The 27405-nt window shown below is 33.9% G+C and overlaps 1 protein-coding gene and 1 long non-coding RNA gene across 2 annotated transcripts; one reads left to right on the plus strand and one right to left on the minus strand.

Annotated features, from left to right (window-relative positions):
- The first annotated feature begins 5227 nt into the window (after positions 1-5227).
- LOC127902348 (uncharacterized) lies at positions 5228-7815 on the plus strand. Its single transcript, XM_052441255.1, has 2 exons — positions 5228-6327; positions 6970-7815. Exons 1-2 carry the CDS (start codon positions 5233-5235, stop codon positions 7813-7815), a joined length of 1941 nt encoding a protein of 646 aa, XP_052297215.1. The 5' UTR covers positions 5228-5232.
- Positions 7816-24380: 16565 nt separating this feature from the next.
- Positions 24381-26607, minus strand: LOC127902689 (uncharacterized). Its single transcript, XR_008055128.1, has 3 exons — positions 26501-26607; positions 25277-25334; positions 24381-24572 (listed from the first exon to the last, which is right to left on the minus strand). It is a non-coding gene; the product is annotated as an uncharacterized LOC127902689 (long non-coding RNA).
- Between the last annotated feature and the right edge of the window lie 798 nt (positions 26608-27405).

Genomic DNA, 27405 nt, shown 5'->3' on the forward strand with positions numbered 1-27405 from the left:
CAGTTTTGATATGCTTAGCAAATTCTTTGTGATATCAGGCACTAATAACATGTCTTTGAGTAAGATATATGTTTGTTTATATGCACCATTTGACCCTTTATAAGTAAAGCATGCATTACCAATGTGAGTTATAGGCAAACCTTGTCCATTGCCGATGACCAGTTGATCAGATCCTCTGAAATCCTCTCTGACATTCATATTGGCCATATTGTTGGTCAAGTGATGTGTGGCACCACTGTCAAGGTAGCACCCTTTATCAGTAGGTCCTTCATAGTTGAAAAGATAAGCTTCAGGAACAGTTGAATCTACTACTGGATAGGATGAGTAGGATATAGGATTGTAGCATGGATAAGATGCAGCATATTGCTCTTCAATTAGAGGAGCAGTATAACTGGTAAATGGATCAAAATTAGCTACATAAGCAGCCTTAGGTCCAAAAGATTTGCCCCTTTCAAACTGTTTAGGTAATGGTGGATCATCATATCTATGCCAACATTCATCTGCTGTGTGTCCTGTTTTGTGACATATCTGACATATAACTGGTGATTCATCAGCTTGCATGTTGACTGGGAAATTTGTTTTCACAGGTGGCCTAAAAGATTACATCATTTGTCCTCTGCCATAACCCTCAAAGTTACCAATACCAGTTGAAACACCTCTTGGATATTGGTTATGAAACATGCCTCTACCAGCATTGAAACCTCTATTCACAGATCGACCATAATGTCCATTTCCAAAAGCACCACTTCTAAAATTTCCTCTCATATAAGGATGATTCAAATTCATTGTGCTGTAATTTGCATTAAATGTAGTTTTGGTACTCTGATTTTGCTCAAGCCTAGCTTCATGTGTCAACAATAATGCATAAGCATCATCATAGCTCATCTTATTTGCAGTAATTATTGAGACTAGATCTAGATATCCTGGACCTAATCCATTTAACACTCTCATTAACAAATCCTTCTCAGTAATTATATCACCAGCACAAGCTAATTTATTAGTACGCAATTTTATTTTGGCACAGTATTCCTCAACATTCATTGAATCTTTCCTCAGAATATTCATTTCATATCGAAGTTGCATTATCTTAGATTCAGATTGAACTCCAAACTGTTTTTCAATAGATCTCCACATATCAAATGAGGTGTTATAGTTGAGAACAGAACTTAGAATACCTTCACTAACAGTTGACAATAGCCAGCCGAGAAGTGTTTGATCATGTGCTCTCCAGTTGATGTAAGCTGGATTTTCAATGCTCTCACCAGATCCTCCAGATAGATACTGTTCTGGAACAACTTGTGGCTCCGAAATAAATCGTTCAAGACGATTTTCTCTGATTGAAGTTAATACTTGCTTACGCCAAAGTAGAAAATTTGATCGATCAAGTTTCACAGTTGCAGCAAAGGTAAATGAAGTTTGCGAAATTGGAATTGAGTTTATAATTGGTTGATTTGAAGTTGTATTACTTGAGCTAGCCATTTGTGGCTCTGATACCATGAAAGAAAACATAAATGTGTTGTTTGGCTTGAAGGAAAATTACAGAGAAAATGAAAAATGATTTCCAGAAGATTCAATTCTTTTTTATTCATCAGTCAACACAAGCTTACATACAATCACTTACACGTGAGAATAACTTGTGACTGACTAACTTTCTTAACAAACAAAACCAACTACAATTTGTTACATCACAGTTTCATGAGCTGGATTAGTGACTGTTAATCGATCATGCTGAGCTGTCATTCTTCACTAGCAATCTCTTGCTGACGTGGCTTTATTAAGCTACTTGAATAATGAGCTGCCTTCACAGCGATTTGCAGCAGAAAAAGAAAACCCTGGCATCCATTTTATAGTTGTGCAGAGTGCGAAGACTACTCTGTTCACGTGCGTTGTGTGGTCACGGAGAAGCAATTTGAAAGAGATAAACTGAAACGTAGCAGCCACAAGCAGTATCTGATTTTCAATGAAAAGGAGGTGGGTGATGATGATGTTGTTATCATTTGCGATATATGTGAGACAAGTCTCCAGGGCCCAGCATATAGTTGTGGTACCTGCGAATTTTCTATTCATAAATCCTGTGCTGGGCTCCCACAAAAAATCGACCATTCTTTCCACCGTCATTCGCTCAAACTCTCAAAAACTGATCATTACTCTAATCGTTGCGGTGCTTGTCGTGATGAATGCTCTCGTGTGGCTTATAGATGCCATACATGCTACTACAATCTGCATTATCAATGCACTAAACTAAAGCCTTCAATAAACTTTAAAGATCATGATGAACATGCTCTTATTTACTTCGAGAAGTTGCCCTCTAAATCCGAGTGCCAAGCATGGTGTGGTATTACCAATCCGGACGCCTCCTACTTGCATTGTGCGATATGCAACTTCACTATCCATTTCTCCTGTGGTTCGCTGCCTAAAAAAATCAAGCATTGGAGTCACCAACATCCGCTAAACTCATGAATAGTCTTTTTTATTATAAATACGATGATAAAATGTGTGACATTTGCGAGACGAAAAGATACGCTGACAAATGTGTTTATTATTGTGCAGAATGTTACTTTGTTGCAGAGTTAAAATGCGTGCTTGATGAGGTATGTTTATAACCGTTAATTAGTTTGTTGTAAAGTCTAAATTGATTTGCAGCTCCCTATCTTCTGAGGATTTGATCTCTTGTGGTCAACGAAAGAAAGTTACTTGGAAATCACCAAGTTAAGCCCCTAGGACGCTACAAGCATTATCTTGATTTTATGGAATGTAATCGTAGTAGTTTACTTCGACTTGATTTATTTGTGTTTGATAGGTAATGCAATCTCTACTAGAGAAAGACCCCAAAAATGTCGAGTTGAGAACCATCCAGGAAAGGAATCCTGAAGACTTGACCTTCCATGATGTATTTAGATCCTTCACCGAAAAGGATAAGAATCAACTAGACGATATTACAGAAAATATGGAAAGTGAAATTGCAGGACTTAAGAAGACATTATCAGAGACTGGCAATAAAGGTTCTAAAGTTACCATTTCGGAGAGATATCCTTACTCGGATGAGGCCTTGGCACAGTTTATTTTAAGGCTCCAAAATAGCCTGCGAAGCAAAAATATGAACGTCGAATTTTGGGATCCGGACGACGTGTTGGTTAATGTCAAGGTCTGGGGACATTATACGGTCACTCAGAAATTGGCAACAATTTTAAAAGATTTGCTAACCAAATACAATGATATTGTTCCATGTATTTCTTCACAATGTTGTGCGGGGTTGTGCAGAGCTTGTGCGACACTAAGATTATGGACGCAAAAGACTCTTTAATTGTCAAATGGTGGTTCGCGCTGAAATATTTGCAGTACGCAGGGTTTAGAATCGATTTTATATTTGATCAGTTGAAAAGAATCGTTCTTGCTAACTACGGATCTGATACTAAAATTTACAGGAAGGAGAGGCTTAACGAGCTTGAAACGGAGAAGGATAATCTTTCTGAAAAGATTGATCAATTGAAGAAAGAGATAGAGCAGCTAACTGCAGATATAGAGGAACTCAACTTGGAATCAAAAGAAATAAATCTTCAGCACAAGGTTCTGAAATATCGAGCTTGAGCTTAGAGGATAACAGATAGATAGACTTGGTGCGATTCAGGATGAACAATGCCGCCACCGAATTGCTATAACATCTCTAAATTGGAGCTTGTTTCATCTTTTACAGCTATAATATCTCTAACTTTGTTATAATAGAGTATCTCTGTTAAAGGATGCCGACAGTGTAAAATTCTTCAACCCCTCATGATTCGTAATATGGAAGTCGTTATAATTTAAATTTGGTCATTAACAATATTCGAGCGTTTGTTTTGTTATTTGAAATCTTCACGAGTCTAAATTTTTTTAAGCTAACTGGGTTTGAATGATATGTATTTTTTTTAATATTTAAATACAAGTAGCATCTTATTTGTTTTTATAAATAAAAAAATTATTTCAAACATAGTTATTTGACATTTATATCCTTATAAATAAAAACAAATAGATAATATTTTTTCTAGTTTAGAAAATAAATATATTTGATAGAGATATTTTTGTAATATAATATTTAATTCTCATTTAGTAATATAACGAGATAATAGTTTGGTAAACAAGATAATAGCATGGTTAAAATTGGGTATCAAATTGGATGGTAAATAAATAATTTTATACATTATAAAATTTATAATCTAATAAAAGAGTGGCCTCCAGATACTGAAAAATTTATTGTCATCAAGTCTTGGCCGACGCAAATACTGAAAAAGGATGAAACTGCATTAATACAAAAGAACTTTGAATTTCTTTGAGATAATCTTATGCCCAAATAATAAAATTATGAAGATCAAGAGGAATCTTAGCCACGCAATGTGCTTGCCAAATTGACATTTTAACAGGCATGTGTTTTTTTTTTTTTTTTTTGTGGAATAATATTTAATAGACATGTTGAACGCAAAAGAGGGAGTTGGCTGCATTGCAGTACCTTTATTACCTAATATTTTATAAGATTAGTTACAATATTGCTTGTATTCGTCATCAGCCACCTAACCGAAGACCCCATCTGTGCTCACATTACAACATTAATTAATTTAATAATGTATTAATTAAATGAAGGTCGACATTTCATTGAAATCGATTGTTAGGGGTTCTTAGTTTCTGGACTTAATTCTTTCACCTGGTGGGATCATGCAAATCCAGATATTTGCACCTTCTTACATAAGTATGGTCTCAGGTTGCTTAATTCCTTATTACTTATTCGTTTGAGTGATTCAATCCTTGCATTTGTTTTTGGATTTGTTGGTTCTGCTAATCCTATTGTCACTTTATCTTTATTTGATGAACTATTTTCTTGTTGAGTGTAAGACGATCCGTACGTCCTCTCCTTTAATTTCTTTAGTTTTTTTTTATTTATTTTTAATAAAGCTTCCATGTTTTAAGAAAAGAAAAAACATCCTAATATATAAGGCGGCTGGCAAGTGGCTATTATCTACTGTTATAGATGCACGAAAAGATTATTAAAAAATAAGGCTACAAATTGACCTACCATCTAATAATATTATTGTTAATATAGGTGACTAATCATTTCTAAGACTGTCGGATAGTCACCGCTTGCCAGCCGGCTCATGTATTGGTGTCTTTTTTTTTTTTTTTACCCTTTTTCTTTTCTCAAATTAACAATTTTTGTTTTTTTTTTCCAATTGAAATAGAAAGAGGAAAAAGAAAAAGAGAGAGATGGAGATGGAGAAGAACTCCTATGAAGGTGAAGAACACATTGAACATTTCCTCCATGAGCATCCGTTGACCCTCTTACAGGTGCATCATGATAAATATTGCAAGATATGCACACAAAAAATTCATGGTCCAATCTATGTTTGTGCCTCATCATCATCATCATGTGAGTTTTATCTCCATAAATCATGCGGTGATTTGCCGCAAGAAATACGACACCACCCGGTTCATCATCCCGACCACAGTTTGATACTCCGAGAACCTGCATCATATTCTGGGTCCTGGATGCATGGCTGCGATGGCTGTTACAGCCCTCTAAGAGGATTCGTCTATCGATGCCAAGATTGTAACTTTGACTTGCATTCCGATTGCGCGCAGTATATGACACCAACCGTGAAGTTCCAAGGTCATGATCAGCACCTTCTTACCCTAGTGGAAAACATGCCCTTCAAAATGGAATGCAAGGCATGTTTATTTGACATCAGCTGTACTTTTTTCCTTCGTTGTGTGGAGTGTAATGTCAATTTCCATGTCCAATGTGGCCCGCATCCATTACCACTGACTATTGTGGATCAACATCACAGCCATCCTCTTAGTCTCACAATTCCTGAAAGGCTTGTCAACGATGATGATGATGATTTTAGTCTTCTTCTTCACTGTGACACTTGTAACAAAGAAAGAAATCCTAAGCACCCTTTTTACAGTTGCGCTGAATGTGACTACTCCGTTCATGTGCGTTGTGTAATCACTGAGGTACCACGAAAGCCTTCAATAAAACTTGAAAGTCATGATCATGCTGTTGTTTACATGGAGGAATTAGGTGGCAACCCCAAGTGCAGAGCCAATTGCAAAAGTACCACTCGTCACGTCCCCTATTTGCGTTGTGTCAGATGCAAAGACTTCAATATCCATTTCATGTGTAGTCCACTGCCACAAAATATCAAGCATTGGAGTCACCCTCATTCCCTCAAACTCATGAACAATTTTGTTGATTACAACTACGATGAGCAAATGTGTGACATATGCGAGACGAAAAGAGACCCTCGGGATTTTGTTTACTACTGTGCAAAATGCTACTTTGTAGCAGAGTTTGAATGCGTGTTTCACGGGTAAGCGTTAACTGGTGTTTATTCTTTATATAATCATTTTAAAGTGCGGATATTCATATTTTTAGATATAAATTTTTATGTTTTGCAACACAGAAATAGTTTTTTGCAATGTTATATCTTTTAAGATGTTATAAATATGTCTGAACATGTATTTTAAAAATACACTACACATAGGACTTTTCACAAATCTGTTATATATATATAATATTAAAAGAAAAAAAAAGGACTCACAGACTCTAAAAAACAAAACATAATCATTAAATGTGTATTTCTCTTATTTTTTAGCTGCTTCCGAGAATATATATATATATATATATATATATATATATATATATATATATATATATATATATATATATATATATATATATATATATATATTCATGCACTTTAATAGATTAGGTCATATGGTTTAATAGAATTAGCGTAGACACGCCGTTAAACCAACTGACTTTATAATGAATTGAACACTAACTCTATTAAATCATATGACTTGATAGAGTGTCCAAATAGAAAAAAATGGACCTTTAATCTTATTATTATTTGAATTCGATTAAATTCTGACGCAATGCACTATAACAGTCAGCCGAGTTGCTTAGATTTACTTGATTTATTGTTATTTGATATATAGGTGATTCAATCTCTTGAGAAAGAACCCCGAAATGTCCAGTTGAGAACAATCAAAGAAAGAAATCCTGATGGCTTGACTTTATATGATGTATATAGCTCCCTCACCGAAAAGGAGGAAGATGAAAAGGATGACATTAAAGAAAATGTGAATAATGGAATTGATGAAATTTTGAAGACATTATCAGAGGTTGATCAATTGGGTAAAGTTCGCATAATGGAGAAGTATCCTTACTCGGATGAGGCCTTAATGCACTTTTTTTGTAGGCTATACAATAGCCTGCCAGAGGAAACGCCACATGTTGAACTTTGGAGTATGGACGACTCGATGGTTGATATCAAGCTCGGGGGTTATACAATCTCTCAGAAGTTAGCTCCGGTCTTGAAAGATTTGCAGGCCAAATATAGCGATTTTGATGCTCATTGCACGCTTAGTGGCGAAAATTGTAAAACAATTTTCATCACAAAGTTGTGTGGGGTTCTGCAGAGCATGCTCAAAACTAAGGTTATGGACGTTACAGACTCCTTAATCTTTGAATGGTGGTTCCATGCCAAATGTTTGGAGTGTGCAGGCCTCAAAATCGATTTCGTATTTGACCAGTTGAAAAGAATCGTGTGTGCCAATTACGCAACCGACACTGCAATTTACCGGAACAAAAGACTTTACAAGATCCGTAGGGAGATGGATAATATTTCTAGACAGATTGACGATCTAACTGTGAGAAAAGAGAAACTCATCAAAGAGACAAGGGACATAATATCGACTGCTCTTGATTCAGATCAAGATTCGAGCCCGAGTACTGACATTGTACAATTCAGGATGAACAAAGCATCCACAGGATTGCTATAATTAATATTTCTAAATTGATTACATTTTGTGTCATTTATTTTACGAATTTAGATTTCCGTGCTGAAATTTTCATAATCTTCTGTCTTGCATGCGTTTACGGTAGTATATATGAACGTCGCTGTTTATAGTACATAGTATATGTATATATCTGTAACGTTTCACCAATCTGAGAATTTTGTGGTAATTTGCAAAGATTTTTGGTAATTAGTCTTATTGTGGCTACAAATTAAGTGTTTTCAAGTGTTTTATCACTCGCTTCTCCTGATAGTTATCAGGTTATCACTTCAATGTAAAAATATATAAAGTAATTAAACTACATAGCAATTTCCAATTTTCTAGGGCCTTAGATTTGTTCTGTTTATTGCATTCGATCAATACAAATGAAGAGAAAACCAACTAACCAAATCCAAGTAGCATAATCCATTATATATCCTCATTCTTCATTTTTCTTCCTTTCTTTTTGTTATGTTAATCTCCTTGCCATGGGAAAATTACCCTTTTGCCATGGAAAAATCACTACCTATATATACAAAAGGAATCCGGAATTTAGTAAAATAAACATGAGATTCAGATAAAAAACCCCAAAGGAGAAATAAAAGGAGAGGATTTTATAAACCCCACAAGATTAGTGACAAGTCTTTACTTTTTTATTATATGGTCATATGGTAGGGCTTCTATCTTCCATGATACAATAAGTTTTGTCCTATAAGAATGCACTCCCAAATAAACAACCTAGAATAAGTATATAACAAAGTATCTCTGGTAAAGGTTGCCTGAAGAGTAAAATTCTTCAACACCTCATGATTCATAATATGGAACCCTTTTGTAGTTCAAATTTGTATTGACAAGAATAACTCACAAAAACGGTTGAAATAAATGAGACTAATTACACATTGTTTTACAACTCCATTCTCGTAATTCCTCAAGTTAACAACAATAACATGCATGAGAACTTAATTTCATGTGTCCATACTCTGAAATATTCCAATAAAATTCCACCACTGCCAACTGTATTGGTGTCCATGCGAATACATCACTCATGTGCACATGGTGGGATTGACATTTAGCTTCACAAGAAATCTGTATGGCAATTTGAATTTTAATATTATTAATTATATTGAAATTTTGTGTTTAAGTGAACAGCAGGACATGTGAGTGGTGATTGGATGGCGTGAGTCGGCAGGCTCTATACATTGAACTGTTACATATAAAATTTTGTATATTAAAAGTGATTATCCCCTACCATTAATAGCCAAGTCAAGAGATCTGCCGGTGGATCATGACTATACTAATAATTGATATTGCCGGACCATGTGGTTTTCTAATAAAAGATTCGAAATTTCTAATCAAAATGGCACTATATAATATATGGGTGTACGTATTTTACAGGTTCATACAAAAATTAGGGATATCAAAGATGATAATCAATTGTTACAAGCATCATCCCCCGCTTAGAGGTATACGTTATGGCTGCGGCTGATGTATTGCTGAGTTACAGTGTTAAAATCCAACACCCTTTTCATCCAATCAATTCTTTGTCAAAGATGATGTTCATCTTCTTTACAGTGTGGCTCGTGGCAAATAAAGAAATCCAGAGCATCCCTCTTATTGTTGTGCTGAATGTGAGCGCTACGCTCATGTACGTTGTGCAATCACTGAGGTAACAACGTTCGATAAGAGGGAGAAAATAAAAACATTTCAGCCACAGGCACGTCTTGATTCTCCGTGAAGATTGATGATCTTGCTTTCTGATGGTATCCAGGGCCCAGCATATGGTTGCGATATTAACCCTGCAAGTTTTATCTCCATAAATCATGTGCTGAGTTACGTCCCAAAGCAAGTCATTTCCAATCATCAAAAAATTCTCACAAGCATCCTCTCACTCTCTAAATTGTTACAGTTCGTTTGTATAACTCATTTAATTTGCAGTTTTCTATTTAGAAGATAACTAGGAAGTCAATTGAACAAAAATAATGAGTTAAAACCAATTTTAAACATGCTTACCTGGGCGATCAAGAAGGCCCATGGTCTTGGTGGGTGGCCTCCATACAAGTATGACCTCACATCATAATTGGTGAATTATGCTGTGGGGGCCCCGCCCAATTCATCAGCAAAAGTTATCTTTTGATAAAATATGATTGTATAATTGTATGCATGTTTCTTTCCTTCTTTTTGGTTTTGTTTTCAACTTACATGTTTACAATTTGATCTATCTGTATTTATATAAAATTCTCCCATGCCAGCTTGTACTGATTGGAATTCATGCATAGTGATCAATCTGTAAAAATAAACTATGAAACTTGTTCACGGTGGATTTCAAATTATACACTGAAAGGGATATTATGACTTCTCCAAGAAATTAGTTAGTTACTAATTACAATATTTTCGGTCGTTGGGTTCGCCTTAAATATCATAAGATCTATTGAGATCGGATGTTAGTGGTGGTTTAGGTACGAGGAAAAATTATTAGGGTGTGATTTTAATAAATATGAAATAAATGAATTAATTTTTCTTAATTCTTGGTGGTTTTAGTTTTTCACCATTTTGAGAATTTTATCCTATAAATTTTGTATTGTGTGATTGGTGTTTTCTCCATCTATATTTTCTATTCATTATATATATAATTTGCCAGCGAGATATTGGGAGAAGGACTAAAATCCTCTTCCCTTTCACAACTTTTAATCTTCCTAGAAATAAAAAGAAAAAAATCAAATGCAAATTGTCCCAAAACAAAAAGGTTTGCTAACAATCAAAATTCAAAACGAGTCACTATTATTTTCTTAAACAATTAAAGGGAAAAAGAAAAACGATCTATCAAGTTTGTGGAATTCGTCAACTAATTTATATTAATTTTTCAAGTATTTACAAAATTAGTTTTGGTTCCTTTTTCAACAAAGTGTGAGCTTGGTCATACATTATGAGTTTTTACTATTTTTTTTTATTAAACAATTATGAGTTTTTACTTAGACATAAAATATGTAGAGATTTTATGGCTCATGTAAATTTCAGTTTCTTATATCCTTAAAATGAGTAAAATAAAAAATAAAGTGATTTCTTTTTATATTTAATCGTTTACTTCTGTCACAAGTAGCTTTTTCTTTAAAAAAAATAGCTTTTAAAAAAAATTAACCATATACATTAATATTTGTAAATGTATTTTTGAAAAATTAGAAGAAATTAAAATAAAATACAATCAACAATTAAACTATCATGGATGATTTGAATCTTCACTTCGAGAATTTGCACAGTTTCTATAGAGGATTTGTTTATTGAAGAGAATTTGATTATTGATTAACAACGTTCTTGGTAAAGGATTTCATAATTACTTGTTAACAATCAAGGTAATCTCAATAATTTCTTATTATTTTGGTGATGTTCATGTAGTAATTTTTCAATAAATGCAGGTGATGTTGTTGTTTGAATTACAAGATGTCGTAAGCTATATTCTTGCGTCATCCCACTATCAAATATTCAATATATCTTCAATTAAAAAATGGAACCATAGAAATAACAGAATTTGAACTTTTAAAAGCCAATCAAGTTTTTTATTTCTACATTTTGATCTTAACGGTAATTAAACTTAGCAAAATCAATTAAGTTTTTTATTTCTTCATTCTGGTCTCCATTGAACGAAAATGTTGGTTCTGCCACCAGCAAGTGTTAATTAGAGCCTTATCACTTGAATTGGCGAATTTAATTTTATTTTGTATGTTTATCTTGTCTTGCAACCAGAAGCTCCAAATTGCTTATATTAAATGAAACTGAATCAGATAATTCTTTCATTTTCTCACGAAGGCAAATTTGATTTCTATATAAAATAATTTCTAAACTCAATATTTATGTTTCAATTAGATTGGTCTGCTCTACATATAACTCAATGGTATGGTTATGTTGCTGTATCTCTTTTCTCAATAAATGCCGGCATTTTTTTCAACACTGAAAAGTGAAATGCTATAATCATCCCCAAAGAAGTTGCATGCAAATTTAGTTTTAACATTCCTTGTTAAGACACGTCGATATTCAACATATTTTCACCAAAATAATTCATATATTATTATCATTTTTTGGAGAGAGGATCTTGAGAGAATTTTTGTTCTGCAAACTTTCAATTCAGACATTCACATTTTCCATCGATGCACTTGCCGGTACCCGGAATTGATCCACACATTTCATGGCATACTTTATCATTTTTGCAAGCAACACCAACTTCTTCTGTTGATACTATAGGTAAACCTAAAATTAGTATTGTTTGATTCCATGATCAGTTGACTTGGAATTGTTAATTTGCAAAAAACATTCGGAATAAAAACATGAACTCTTAAAAATTTTAAAATAAGTAAATGAGATAAGTATTATAAAATGTATATACAAGAAGAAATTAACAGAAGAACAACCAAGCAAGCCAATTTCAGTTGAGAAGCTTTCTCCATTCTTTCGAATTTGTGCAGTTTGAACAAGACGCGAGTGCTAAGAAGTTGGGATTTATGGTTTCAGTGGTGGTATGAAAGATCTAGAAATATATGGTTGTACTTAGTTATTTGACCATTTTCTTGAAAAGCACCTATTATTATATATTTTCCCATAAAACTCGCTCAAGCTTTGAAACCAGAAAAAATTTTGGGTGTTCTTGGAATACTGTCTTTTTCTATTCAGTGTTTATTACATATATGTTTCGGCGAAACATAACATATAATATGCATCCCCATGTGGCAAGCACTCAATAGAGAAGAAGCAGTGCTTCAAGAACACCAAAGACCTTTTCTTGAAAACAACGATGTAAAAATATATTAGCTTATACATTTTTTTTAAGTTGTAAACAAACACAACAAAAGGCTTGAGACAAAAGTCTAAAACAAAATGAAAACAATGGTTACAAAACTTTACGATGGTGGCAATCTCCCTCCTTAACAACTGAAACCACAATGGCTTCATTTTTAAGCGAACATAGACATATATAAGTTGTTCCATCGTTAGGATTTTGTTTTGACGTAAATTTTTAAAAATTGTGATTGAAAGATCATTAGAAAATAAGCACAAAAAATATCATCACTCGTCCATAGTGGCGGACCTACTTATCTAGTACCCCCTTACGTTAGTTTTTATTTTATTTGTAAGTATATCTCCAATTCAACTCTATTTTTTCTAATTAGAATTAGAGATTTATTTTATGAAATAATTAAATTATATATTTTTGAATAAATTGAAATTATTAGGGGGCTAAAATGTTATTACTACTTTAATTTATACAAAAATTGTTAAGGTTTGTCTAAAATGCCATTATATTATAATGCCATCACGAATATTAGAAAATAACAAAATGACATAATATCAATCAACAATATTTTCATAATTTTATAATTTAAGCACTTCACAATCATACTTGTTCTTTTCTTTTTCATTAAATCAAATTATTCTAGTATTTCACATTTTCTATCACAAAAATAAAAAATTCATTTCATAAATAAACTTTTTAATGTACAACTTTAATGATTTATATTATAATTTTATTATTGCTTTGTTGTTATTCTTTTATAAAACATATGTTAAGAGTTTTGATATGGTCTTAACTTATATGTTACTTTAACTCCTTTATATGGACCGACAGTCACATAAATATTTATAAGGAATTTATAAATTAGCTCCAAGTGATAAAAAGTCTTGTGTTCACCTACTTCTCGTCAATGGATATCCTAAGGAATTTCCATATACGATATTAGGAATATAAGATAACAGCAAGAGAAAAAAAAATCAGCTAGAAAAATCAAATATAGATATTTTTTTATTATACCCATTTGAACAAAGAAATTGGGCCATGCAGCTCTTATTCTTTTTCTTCTTTACTGTATATCAAAGATATAGGATTTGATTTTGTCAGACGGCTTTTTCGGTGGTGGTAATAGAGGAGCTTCCCTGTCCTTCTGCTCCTTGATATTGGCTTCTACGGATCAAAGACAAAGAAGAAGATAAATTCATTGAACATAAATTTCATTCTAAAAATTCGAGTACTGATTCATTGATTGATTAATGAAATGCAAACTACAAATGAGAGAATTAATTAACACACCAAGGCGGTCATTGCCAAGTGTAGACTTGCATCTCATGTTACACAAAATCCAGTATATGGTAAAGCATCTATTCTAAATTCACTTTTAACAGTAATTTATTCAACTTTTTTTTAACATGCAAACTCAATAATTTATTATTTATTAACTTATTTTCAGTCTTTGTCTCAGACCTGTCTTACCTTTCTTCTGGCCCTTGTCTCACAGCCCATTTACAAACTATTGTCTCAATCCACAGCTCACATCGCGTTCGATTCTCCTACGTGTAAATTTTCAATTTTAATTTTTGGCTCACTTTCACACCTTCATCGACGAGCTCGTCTTAATATCAGGATCTCTGGTCATCCATTTACAAACCCTTATCCTTTACCACATTTCGTGTGAACAGATTTGCTAATGGTTTTTGCCATAAGCTTATAAGCCTAAAATCTGATACTTTCATAGGCTTCTTTACTTTAGAAATTAAAGCAATGTAGGTATGACTTAGGGAAGCTAGAGTAACTTTTTGATTAAGCACATAGAGACAAATGGAAAGAATACCTTTGCTGAAAAGCATCCAATGTTTCTGAAAGAAAATAGTAGGAAGACCATTAGGACCAGGTACCTTGATGGGACACATTTGTGCGAGGGCTGGTGAAATTTCATCCTCTGTGAAGGGCTGTCCCAACTTTTCATTCATCTCATTTGAAACTTTAAGACTTAAATCAGCTGAGGCAAAATCCAATGATGTTGGGCAAGGGTGGTGATGGTGAACATTTTTGCAAAATAGGTACAGAACTCCTTCTCTACATCTCTATTATCATCCATCCATTTTCTATTTTGATCATTGATTCCCCAGATTTTATTCTCCTTTCTTGATGAAGCTTTAAAGTGAAAGAATTTGGTATTTTTATCACCTCTTTAAGCTAATCAGCTCGGGATTGTTGTTTCCAGTATATCTTCTTCTTAATAAGCATATTATCAATTTCTTTCTCAACTATATTTATCTTCCTTCTATTCTCTACCTGATATGTATTCTGCCTCAAGACTTCAAGCTTTCTAGCTTTTTCTTTTTCCCCTCAAACTTTTTATTGCTTTATCTTTTTCAATTGAATCATAGATTTTTTGTTGTTCTTGAAAAGATTGAACAAGCTCTAATCTATTCCTCCTCAATTATCTCTTTACTAGCCTCATAAGGACTCTGGAAATCCTTAGAGTCAATTGTCCTAAATCTTCTTCTTGTACATCCTACGTCACTTCCTCTTTCAATAACTTCCATCATTATTGAACTGTGGTATGAAACCCACGGCCCCAAGTGAATAACCACTAGATCATGAAAATGATTTTTCCAAATTGCACAGTAAAAACATCTTCCCAGGCATTCTTCCACATATTATTGTCTATATCTCTTATTAGACCAAGTAAATAACCTCCTTGAAAATCCCATGTCAATAAATCTACTATCTTGCACAACTTCTCTAAACTCATTTGTCATTCCAACATCCCTATTGTTACCTCTCTTTTTTTTCCTTTAAATACAAAATTTCATTAAAATCACCACAACAAAGTCGAGGTGAAGATGATTGCCATAAATTCCAATGCATCTCTAATTCTTCCCCTTTTCATCACAAACTTCAGCATCTGTGTGATGAAAACTAAGTAGAAAACAATGGTACAGAGGAAATAATATTCAAAGGAAATACTCAGCTTATTTCTTTTATTCCAACTCGTGGGAGTTAAATAGTGCAGACTTCTAATCTAGGATTACAAAATATTCTAGTCTATCGTGTACAGCTAGTAACGTATACAAATAGAACTAAAATATACAGAGAAGAGGAATTATAGGAGATGGATTACAATGATTTCGTAACACTCCCCCTCAAGTTGGTGCATATATATCGCACATGTCCAACTTGTTGAGACACTTATTAAAGGCTTGGATGGATACCGCCTTGGTTAGCACATCCACGAGTTGATCTTCCGACCGGACATGAGGAATCTCGATGATTTTTGCTTCCAGCTTTTCCTTGATGAAGTGTCTATCAACTTCAACATGCTTAGTTCGATCATGTTGGACTGGATTATGTGCAATATCACAGGCCGCTTTATTATCACAATATAACTTCATGGGACTGACTTGTTGAATACGTAAATCTTGCATTAAATTCTTGATCCATAGTAATTCACATATTCCTTTGGCCATCCCTCTGTATTCAGCCCCAGCACTCGATCTAGCTACAACATCTTGTTTCTTGCTTCGCCATGTAACTAGCTTGCCACCCACAAATGTGAAATAACCAGATGTAGAATGCTTGCCATCAATTGATCCCGCCCAATCAGCATCCGTATACCCTTTAATATCCAAGTTATCGCTTTTGTAAACACAATACCCTTTCCAGGAGATGATTTTAAGTACCGTAAAATGCGAATAACAGCATTCATATGTTCTTCCTTTGGAGAATGCATGAATTGGCTGACCACACTTAATGCATAAGCTAAGTCTGGTCAGGTGTGCCCAAGATACATTAGTCGGCCTACTAATCTCTTATATCGTTCCTTGTTAGCTGGAACTTGATTTGGATCCATGCTTAGCTTCAAATTGTCTTCCATATGAGTGCTAATTGGACTGCAAGCGGACATCCCAGTTTCATTTAATAAATCTAATGCATATTTTCGCTGAGATAAGAAAATGCCTTTCTTTGATCTTGACACTTCAATTCCTAAGAAATACTTCAGCGAACCCAAATCTTTCATCTCAAATTCTTGAGCAAGATGATCTTGTAGTGCAGCCTTTTCTTCCGGATCATTTCCTGTTACTATCATATCATCAACATATACGATAAGAACAATGATTTTTTCTCTATTATATTTCAAGAAGAGGGTATGATCTGAATTACTTTGTTGATATCCAAAAGCCTTCATAGAGCTAGTAAATCTTCCAAACCATGCTCTAGGAGATTGTTTTAGGCCGTACAGAGATTTTCGCAATTTGCAAACCTGTTTACTTCCTTCAACTTGCATTTTACATCCTAGAGGCAATTCCATATATACTTCTTCTTGGAGGTCTCCATGCAAAAATGCATTTTTTACATCAAATTGGTGCAGTGGCCAGTCAAGATTCACGGCTAGAGATAATAGAACACGAACAGTGTTGATTTTTGCAACTGGAGCAAATGTTTCCATGTAATCGACCCCATAAGTTTGAGTATACCCTTTGGCGACAAGCCTGGCCTTAAACCTTTCAACAATTCCATCAGCTTTGTATTTAATAGTGAAGACCCATCTACATCCTACAGGTTTCTTTCCTTCGGGTAAATCAACGACCTCCCATGTAGAATTCTTTTGGAGAGAGTTCATTTCTTCATTCATTGCTTCCTTCCACTTAGGATCTTTCAAAGCCTCCTGCACACTGTTAGGAATAGATAGTACAGATAATTGATTCACAAAAGATTCACATTCCTTTGACAACCTATGATAAGACACGAAATTACTCATAGGATATTTAGTTTTAGAGCTAAGAGTAGGTTCATAATTTAGTCGAGGTATTCCTCTAGTGACTCGATCAGGCAATACTTTTAAATGGGGCTGAGGCTCAAAATGTACCTGAGTTTCAGAGATTGATTCGGGTTGGAGAGACAATTGGTTAAATGGTACAGATTGAGGAGAGGAAGTCGTTACTTCGTGTGGAGAGGAAGTCATTACTTCGGGTGATGTAGAGGCTGGCGTTACTACTTCCATTGGATTTTCACCATCTAAAGTGTAATCAGTTATTCCATTTTGAGTTTCCCAATTCTCCCGATAGCTATTGCTTGTAAAATCTTCTAAAAAATCTGGAGTCTGCAATTCAACTCTATTCTCCCCCTGAAATGAAGACTCAGGGATAGAATAATACATTTCATCCTCATGAAATGTAACATCAAGTGTAGTATACGTCTTGCGAGATGGAGGGTGATAACATCTATAGCCTTTTTGATACAAACCATAGCCGACAAATACACACCGAACAGCCCGAGGTTCCAGTTTTTTTCTCAAGGATTTGTAAAGATGTACAAAGGCTACACACCCAAATACTCTAGGTTGCAGATTCGGCATGGTGGGAACACTTATAGTCTCATGAAGTACATGGAGAGGAGTCTGAAATTGTAATGAACTTGACGGAACACGATTAATGAGGTAGGCTGCAACTGTAACAGCTTCACCCCAATAACTCTTAGGCATGTGGGCACCAAATAATGATGCACGTACGACTTCAAGAAGATGACAATTCTTGCGCTCCGCGACCCCATTTTGTTGAGGAGAATACGGGCAAGTTGTCTGATGAGCAATGCCATGTAAAGTGAGGTACTGTTTCAAATCGTGATTAACAAATTCTCCACCATTATCAGTGCGGAGAATCTGTATGTGAGATTGATATTGAGTTGCTATCATCTTGTGAAAATTCTGGAACAAAGAACTAACTTCATTTTTTGACTTCATCAAACAAACCCAAGTCATACGTGTGTGATCATCAATAAAGGAAACAAACCAGCGTGCACCATTTAAAGAGGAAACATTTGTAGGACCCCATACATCTGAATGAACAATCATAAAATGTGCTAGACTTTTATTCATACTAGGTGGAAAAGAGACACGGTGACTCTTAGCCATTTCACAAATATCACACTTAAAATTTGAATTAGCCAAATGGGAGAACAACTTTGGAAATAATTTTTTTAAATATCCAAAAGAAGCATGGCCTAATCGCCTATGCCATAACCAAATTTCAGAACTTTGTGCTTTGCCCGATCTTTCAGTTGTGAATGCTTGAGATAATTGATCTGAACTTGCTGTAGTCAAATCAAGATAATAGAGCTTCCCCTTTCTAGTACCATAACCAATTGTCCTCCGAGTTCGGATGTCCTTAAAAACACAAAGGTTAGGCCAAAAAATCACAATACAATGCAAAGCACGTGTTATTTAAGCAACAGATAATAGGTTATAGTTAAGAGAAGGAACAACAAGAACTGATTCCAAATTCAAATTTTTTGTAAGAGTAATTGAACCTTCTCCCATGACAGGAGAGGGAGTACCATTGGCTGTGGATACTACAGTTTGTTTGGATGATTTCATAGACAAAATATGATCAGTGTCAAAAGTCATGTGATCCGTAGCACCTGAATCAATTATCCAAGCACTATTACTATCAGGTGTAGAGGTATTAAAAGCCTTACCAATATTACCTGAAGTAGCAATTAAAGATGAAGATTCCTCAAGGATATATTCCTCATGGTTGTTCGAAGATTTAACCACAGCAGCAGAAGCTTGATTTTTTGTCTTTGAGTTCCGTTTGGGTGCTTTAGTAGGATCCCACCATTCCGGATACCCAATCAGTTCATAACACCTTGACTTGGTATGTCCAGTTCCACCACAATGCGTGCACAGACGCTCTAATTTTGACGTTCCAATTTCATAGCTACGATTTTGCGTTTCAGATGATTGATGTTGATCAATAATCTGTTTTGAAGAGCTAGAATTTAGTTGTTGGTTATTACGCCCCTGTTTGTTTCGACGAGCTATCAGGGCAGATGACTCATGATGATTAAGTTCTCCATTTACTATTGTCCTCCGCATAGCATCACGCCGCACATACGCATATGTTTCTTCAAAGTCTAGAGCTGGATCCTTCCTGAGGATCTCTCCTCTGAGTTGTTCAAATTCCGCATCTAGTCCATTAAGGAAGATGTGCACTCTCAAGCGTTCAACTGATTTTTTATATGCAGTGACATCATCGGGGTCTTTCATTATGACTTTATCACGATAATCTAGCTCTTGAAAAATCTCTACAAGATCACCATAATATGTTGATAGGGGACGTCCAACATGTTTAGTAGAGAAAGCTCGTTGATTTAGTGCAAAGATTTGTGATTCATCTGACCCATCGTAGAAAGCTTTAGCCAAAGCATTCCATATTTCCCTTGCGGTGCGTAATCTGAGATAACGTTTCATGATTTCAGGTGACATGGATGTCAGTAACCATCCTTTGACTTTTTGATTTTCTGCATACCACTTTGTATAGAAAGCATCAATCTCCAATGGTTGATATGTTTCACCCATAATATATTCAAGTTTTTCACGTCCTGCAATGTGCATCTCCATGATTTGGGACCACACATCATAGTTAGTTTCAGTAAGAGTAACACCAGCTTTGAGGCCTGAGTTTTCAGATTGAACATGTATGATTGGTGTAGACGATTCAGATTTACTTTCGGCCATGGTACAAAGAACATATGAGAATTCGGATACAATAATAAGAGCAAAGCTCTAATACCAAGTAGAAAACAATGGTACAGAGGAAATAATATTCAAAGGAAATACTCAGCTTATTTCTTTTATTCCAACTCGTGGGAGTTAAATAGTGCAGACTTCTAATCTAGGATTACAAAATATTCTAGTCTATCGTGTACAGCTAGTAACGTATACAAATAGAACTAAAATATATAGAGAAGAGGAATTATAGGAGATGGATTACAATGATTTCGTAACAAACTAAAGGATGTAATGTTTACATTTATATTAGAATTCCATAGCATTGTCAAGCCCTTTCCCAATCTATTTCTACTAACTAAAAAACAACGACCAAACTTTAGTTTTATCTTAATGTCATTCATCTACCCAGACAACAGCTTTGTTTCACACAAGAAAACAATTTTTGCATGTTGCACTTGGAGAATTTTCTTCAAAGCTAGCAACATTCGAGGATTATCCAAACCTGAACACTCAAGCTAAAGATTTTCATGGCTATCGGCGAGGCTTTACTGATAATTCTTTGTTGATTGAATCAGAAATCTCCACTTCCTCTATGTTTGCTATCTTCCAACTCAGTTTAAGTTTTGTTACAGGACAATAAAAATAGCTCATTGTATTGTCATCATTTTTGTGGCTTCCTACCTTTTATTTCTTTTTGCGGGGGCTAGAAATTTCAGCTTCCCTTATGGGCCTTTTTTTGGGTGATTAGCCCAACTTTATTAACTTTCTTTCCATTGAGGTTCCAATCTTGGAGTTTCCATCTTCTAATCTTGGGGCTTTTTCAAAGTTTTTTCAGGCTTATTGACGTTAACTCAAAAGTATTATTATTACTAAATATAAGAGTGTTTAGTTATAATATAACCCAGTGAGTCTGGGGTCGAACCACATAGAATTTAAAATCTAGTAGTCAATTTATTAAACTAAGAAAACTTAATGCGGGAAAGGAAATAAATCTGAATCAATCTAAAAATATGCTAAGGTTACGGGATCTACTCTCAGATTTTAAATTATGGTTATAACACTCTTAAATTTTATATTTTTCATTTATTTTACCAGTTAATTGTTATGCCATTTAATTTTTAATTAACCATTAGTGTGATAAATGTGAGACCGAGTACCTAATGTACCACAACTATATTGAAGTGTTGACATTATGTCAAAATACTATACAAATCTAAAGAGATTTATAGATCTACTCTCAGATTTCAAATATGGTTATAACACTCTCTTAAATTTTATATTTTTCATTTCTTTTACTAGTTAATTATTATGCCATTTAATTTTTAACTAACCATTAGTGTGATAAATGTGGGATCGAGTACCTAATGTACCACAACTATATTGAAGTATTGACATTATATCAAAATATCATATAAATCTAAAGAGATTTATGGATCTACTCTCAGATTTCAAATTATGATTATAGCACTCTCTTAAATTTTATATTTTTCATTTCTTTTACCAATTAATTATTATGTCATTTAATTTTTAACTAACCATTAGTGTGATAAATGTAGGACCGAGTACCTAATGTACCACAACTATATTGAAGTGTTGACATTATGTCAAAATACCATATAAATCTAAAGAGATTTGTATTTATAAATTAAAATGACATAAAAGAAACCAATAAGGAAGAAAAATATGAATAAATAAAATAAACTTTAAGACTCACTTGACAGAGTAATTAACTCAATAATTTGAATTCTTGAGCTTCACATTTCACCTTAACTTAGAAAATTTAGTCATTCATATTGGAAAACAAAAAACTCATTTTATTTAACAAATTTCTAAAATCTATTATACGAAGATTGATTACACAAGAAAACAAGAAAAAAAAAAACAAAGAAAGAAATCTCTCAGCTTCACTCTGTTTCCACTCCTTAGCTTCTCTCTCCCTTCACAAAAGCTTCTCCTATTTATAGGTGATCTTCAGCTTCAACTTCTTTTATTCTATTACTATTTCTTATTATTATCAAACAAACAAATAAGCAAAACATGGGTGATGGTTAGGTGGCGTGATGGCTTTCTAACCACCACCAACATGATTGCCCACTTTTTCTTTTTTTTACTTTTTTTATTTTTTATTTTATTTATTACGTCTCCTCAATTGTGCTTCAGCAGTTCTTTTTTGTTCCCGCTTTCAATTCTAATTTCATATTTATTCTTGAAAAATATTTATAAGATAAAAATTAACATATTGCAAATTAATTTTAACATAAAAATATATTTGGGGAGTGTTAAGATAATTTAAGAATAATGAGCGTATTAATCAACATTTTAAGTGAAAAACTAATAATTATATCCTTATTACATGAATACATGTACACTTTCAAGTGTTAATCACCTATCATCTACAACCTCTTCATCCAAAGTCACTTGGGTATTTTGGGAATTCTCACTTTGTGCACCTATCAAAGCCAAAACTCCCAAATTTTTTATTTAGTCTTCCACCCATATTTCTCCTTTTTTTCTCTCGTCTTCTTTCTCACACGCCTAAAATTTTCTACAATACCAGTTGTGAGTGTCTAACTCTTGCTGTCATCTACCTGCAGTCTCGGTTTTCCCCTCTTAGGTTTGCTTGTTGAATAACCCCCTCGGTCATGTGTTCAACTTCTATTGGCTTTCTGTACCTACTCGTTTTTCCTTAGGTCAACTCTGCCTTGATTTCCACATTTGGGTTGCCTTGCATCTATTGGTCTTGTGGATGTTTATGGTGTTCTTGACTCACAAATTCCCCTTCTCTTATAATTTTGTCCAAATTCCATCTTTCTTGATTCCTTTTTTGCTTAAAGCGATCTGGGAGTGTAATTGCTTTTAACCAAGGACAAAAGGTAAAATCCTTTTTAAGTTGTCTTTCGTATTTAAGATATTCTCTAAATTGATGGCTAAACTTACCACAACAGAAACAAAGTCTGCTATGCTTTAAAAAGATGATCCTCTGTAAAGGTTTAGTTATACCAACTGAGATTCTGACTTTCGCATACTTCCAAATACATTCACTACCATCATCTGCCTCTACTTCTTTAGCTTTCTTAATAATAGCTCCAAAGCTCCTCCATAGCATCTACATTCAAATGTATGAGTAAATGCTTGTGCGATAATGCTTCCGATGCCACTTAGTTGTATAAGGACTATTAACACCCGTCAAAGTGTCAAAGATGACCAGCTAGGACCCTTCTTTTGTCTGCTTCGAGAGCAAATTTGAACATGAAAATGTTGTCTCCCAAGCTCTCAATCTTCAACTCTCGCACAGTCCTCCAAACTTGTTGCATAGCCACAGGCAAACCCTTTTATTAGCCCCCCTCCTAATTAATATTTTTCCTAGTAAACACCCCTCAGCAGTTACAACTCCTTTGCTTTCATTTTGCCAACAAATGAAACCTTGTCCTCCTCTTCTTACTCCAAAGTAATCAATCTACATTTCATAATAAGCTTCTCTGTTTCCATTAAGCCTTCAATATGTTTTACCTACCAAATGTTATTTTACACTACTTTGTTGACACTCGTATTTAAGAACTCACCTACCCACCACACTGACACTCCCATTTTGAAAACTCCCTGGACAAATACCAACCCTGCTCTATAAGAGAGCAAAACCAGAGTTATGACAACCTTTTTTCAACTTCTATTTTAAGTGCTCTTTTCAAAGAAAAAGGCTCTATTGAAGGAAGACTCAATTTTTACTTTCCCCTCTTCTCATCTAGACTTTTTTCTTTTGTCTTATTTTGATATGTACTATATATGTTAATATTTATGAATGCATTTTTGAAATATTAGAGGAAATTAAAATAGGGATGACAAAAGTTTTCATGGGTTTGGGCTCCATGCCAAATGAAGTGAATTTTAAATGATTTTTGTAGATAGGGGTCTGTACTCTCCAAGACTTCAACCCACAATGGCGAATCTAAAAAAATAATTTACCGGGGGTTAAATTAAATAACAACAAAATGTAAAAATTAAAACTTGAATATATAAAATTTTTTATAACACATTTACAATTGTTCTCTACGCAATTTCATATTTTGAAAACGTTGTGCAATAAACTCATTATCAACACTATTAAATACATCTACATAAACAATCAAATTATTATTCATCCATTCATCTCTCATCCAATTATGAAGTTCATTCTTCACAAAATTCATTGCTGAAAATGTTCTGTAACACCCCAAAAATTACCCATGAAAACACAAGGGTAAAATTGGAATGAAACCTCACATCATTTATTCTTATTAATAAATCTCAAGATAAACAATCATTATTCAGACTTCAACTGAATCCTTACATAAAACATATGAAATAAAGTCTCCAAAGTAAAGTCTCTAATCCAAAATAAAAAGTCTAGCCAAATTTAATCTTTAAAGCAACTCTAAATATCCACTAAGAAAAATTCTCCATCTAAGCACCCAAGCCACATTTCTAATCAATCTGCAAAATATTAGAGACGAGGGGTGAGCCGTCAACTCGGTAAGCAAATCCATGCACAATATTTGAAAATCTTTATCATGTATCGTTAAACATTTTATAACAACATTTTCATTTAGCATAAGGGGTGGATTCATATAAAAACAGTAAAACCTTTATAAAAACATTAAAGCGTAAACATTGGTAGCTCATGCCTCGTAGTCATCATCAGTCATCATTCATCATTCATCATTTAGGGTGTTATACCCCGCATTGTTCCTCATTTAGGGTACTATACCCCACATTGTTCATAACATCCTTGTGCACAAGATCATCATCATACCAACAAGCTGGCCATAGCATTACATAACATCATAACATTTGCATTGTATACATTACTACGGACCATGAGCCAAAACATTTTTGAATCCACCTTACATCCTTTCATAAATAGCATTTAAAATCTTCTAAAACATTTAAGAACTTTTCTTTGAACATTTAATTCTTTTAGAAAATTCTTTACGAAAACATTTAGTTTAAGAAAACTAATTTCTTAAGAAAAATTCATTTTAAAATACATTTATATAAACTCATTTAAAAACGTTTTTATTTTACAAAATTCATTTAAATATTTTAGAAATCAGTTTTGTAAAAATTTCCATTTAAACATAATTCTTATAACAAAAATTGCATTTATTATAAAGCATATCATACATGAATCTACTTACCTCGATCCGTAGCAATCAATTCAATACCTCAAGAACAACCAACGAGCTCACCCTCGTCCTATAATCATCATAAAAATATTCTTATCAATATCATCTCTAACCTTAAACATAATCCCAATCATCCTTAAATCATAGACACTAATACTACCTTAATACTTATACATATTCTAAACATATCCTATGCTTATGAGTATCCTGCACATGCTGATTTTTAATAACCTATACACATGTCGGAAAACCATGAAAATTTACAGAGGCACTGTGAACATGCATAGCATTGCATACAATATTTCACAAAAAATCAGCACAAGTCAAAATCGAGTCAGAATATTGACATTTCACCAAAGTAACAAAAACTGTCCAGCACTGACCAAAACAGACATTTTCCACTTAGAAAATTCATAAAATATTCTTTGGTACTCGAAATAATATGCTTCTTTTTTCTAATTACAGAAGACACATTCAAAAAATATATAATTAAAATTCATAATTTTTGGGCGCCTGAAACTATTTTAAAACGTTTTATTTCCGAGAACATCTAACCCGTCCAGAAAATTCCAGATTTGAAAATAGAATTTCAAAAATTCGTATCTTTTATTTTACATGCCCAAAAATCGCGATTCCAGTTTTTAAAGACAGAGGAAAGATTGAAATTTCATTATAAAATCCTAACATGGCCTGTAATATTCATAAACTAGCCCAACTGTTACACGTTTCAGCTTCTAAAATTCTGGAAAACAGTTTCCATCTGTTTTCCAGATTTGCAGCAGCCATATGTTACGATTTTTAGTAATTCAACCATAAAGAATAAAACTACGAAATTAAACATGCAAGCATAGGAGACATAGATCTGTTGGCACAAAAATCGGCATAGTTTTAAAGGATGTGTAACCTTATAGAAAAATTTCCAGAGTTGAGAACCGCTGCTGAAAATCGGAATTTTCCAGCACCAGTAACCCAACTTCGAAAACCCATAACAATTTGTATACTCGGACGATTTCAACACAAAACCTATCAATGGAAAGCCTAGGATGTCTAGTTCCATGATATGTAAGCTATTCACGTGATTCTAAATAAAGAAAACGATTTCAAACAAGGAATAGAGACTGTTCATATCATCACAATATTACAAACACACATATATTACCCAAATCATACTACAAGTAATTAAAGGCAAACAATTCCATAAAAATAAATCATATAAGTCAAAGAAATACTTAATACCTTAAGGCAAACACTAAGAAAAGAAGTGATAAAACTTTCTTTTCCTTCTCCAAAGACTTATATTTCCTTCTTTTCTTTCTAGGGTTTGTAACGGTGAAAAAAATAAAAGATGGTTTGCTCTTAAATACTTGGTAATTAATAAATATTTTTAAAAAACTAATAACTTACGTAACTTATTTAAAACAATCCGATAAATTTTACTCACACACAAACACTCAATAATAACTATCCTATTCAATTTAATAAGGGCAAAAGAGGATAAATAAATAAATAAATAAAATTGGGCGTTACAACTTCTCCCTCCCTTGAAAAAATTTCGTCCTCGAAATTTAGAGCCTTACCCTAATACTCAAATAGCTAAGGATACTTCTCTTTTATTTCATCCTCTCGCTCCCTAGTGGCTTCCTCTGTAGTATGATTCGCCTGACGAATCTTTACCAAAGAAATAACCATTCTCCTCAGAACTGGTTCTTTCCTATCTAATATCTCCATTGGTTGCTCCTCATATGACATATCATTGGCAATTTGGATAAGTTGGTAATCCAATACATGAGAAGGATCAACCATGTACTTCCTCAATACTGACACATGAAATACATTATGAAGCCTTTCGCCACTCGATATGTCACTGGGCTGATTCTCTCTAGAACCTCAAAAGGACTAATAAACCTAGGGTTGAGCTTGCCCCTCTTCCCAAAACGAAAAACTCCCTTCCAAGGTGAGACTTTTAGGAACACATAGTCCCCAACTTGGAACTCCAAATCACGTCTACGTCGGTCTGCATAGTTCTTCTGCCTACTCTGAGCTGTACGAAGACGCTCCCGTATTAGCTTGATCTTCTCAACTGTAATCTGTACTAATTTCGGTCCCAAGAGTTTCCTTTCACTAACCTCATCCTAACATAT

Source organism: Citrus sinensis, chromosome 5, assembly GCF_022201045.2.
Source record: "Citrus sinensis cultivar Valencia sweet orange chromosome 5, DVS_A1.0, whole genome shotgun sequence".
Classification (NCBI taxonomy): domain Eukaryota; kingdom Viridiplantae; phylum Streptophyta; class Magnoliopsida; order Sapindales; family Rutaceae; genus Citrus; species Citrus sinensis.

Coding starts and splice junctions, on each gene's coding strand:
- LOC127902348 (XM_052441255.1), top strand. CDS start 5,233: ATGGAGATGGAGAAGAACTCCTATGAAGGTGAAGAACACATTGAACAT. Junction 6,328..6,969: donor TTGTAGCAGAGTTTGAATGC/GTGTTTCACGGG, acceptor TTTGATATATAG/GTGATTCAATCTCTTGAGAA.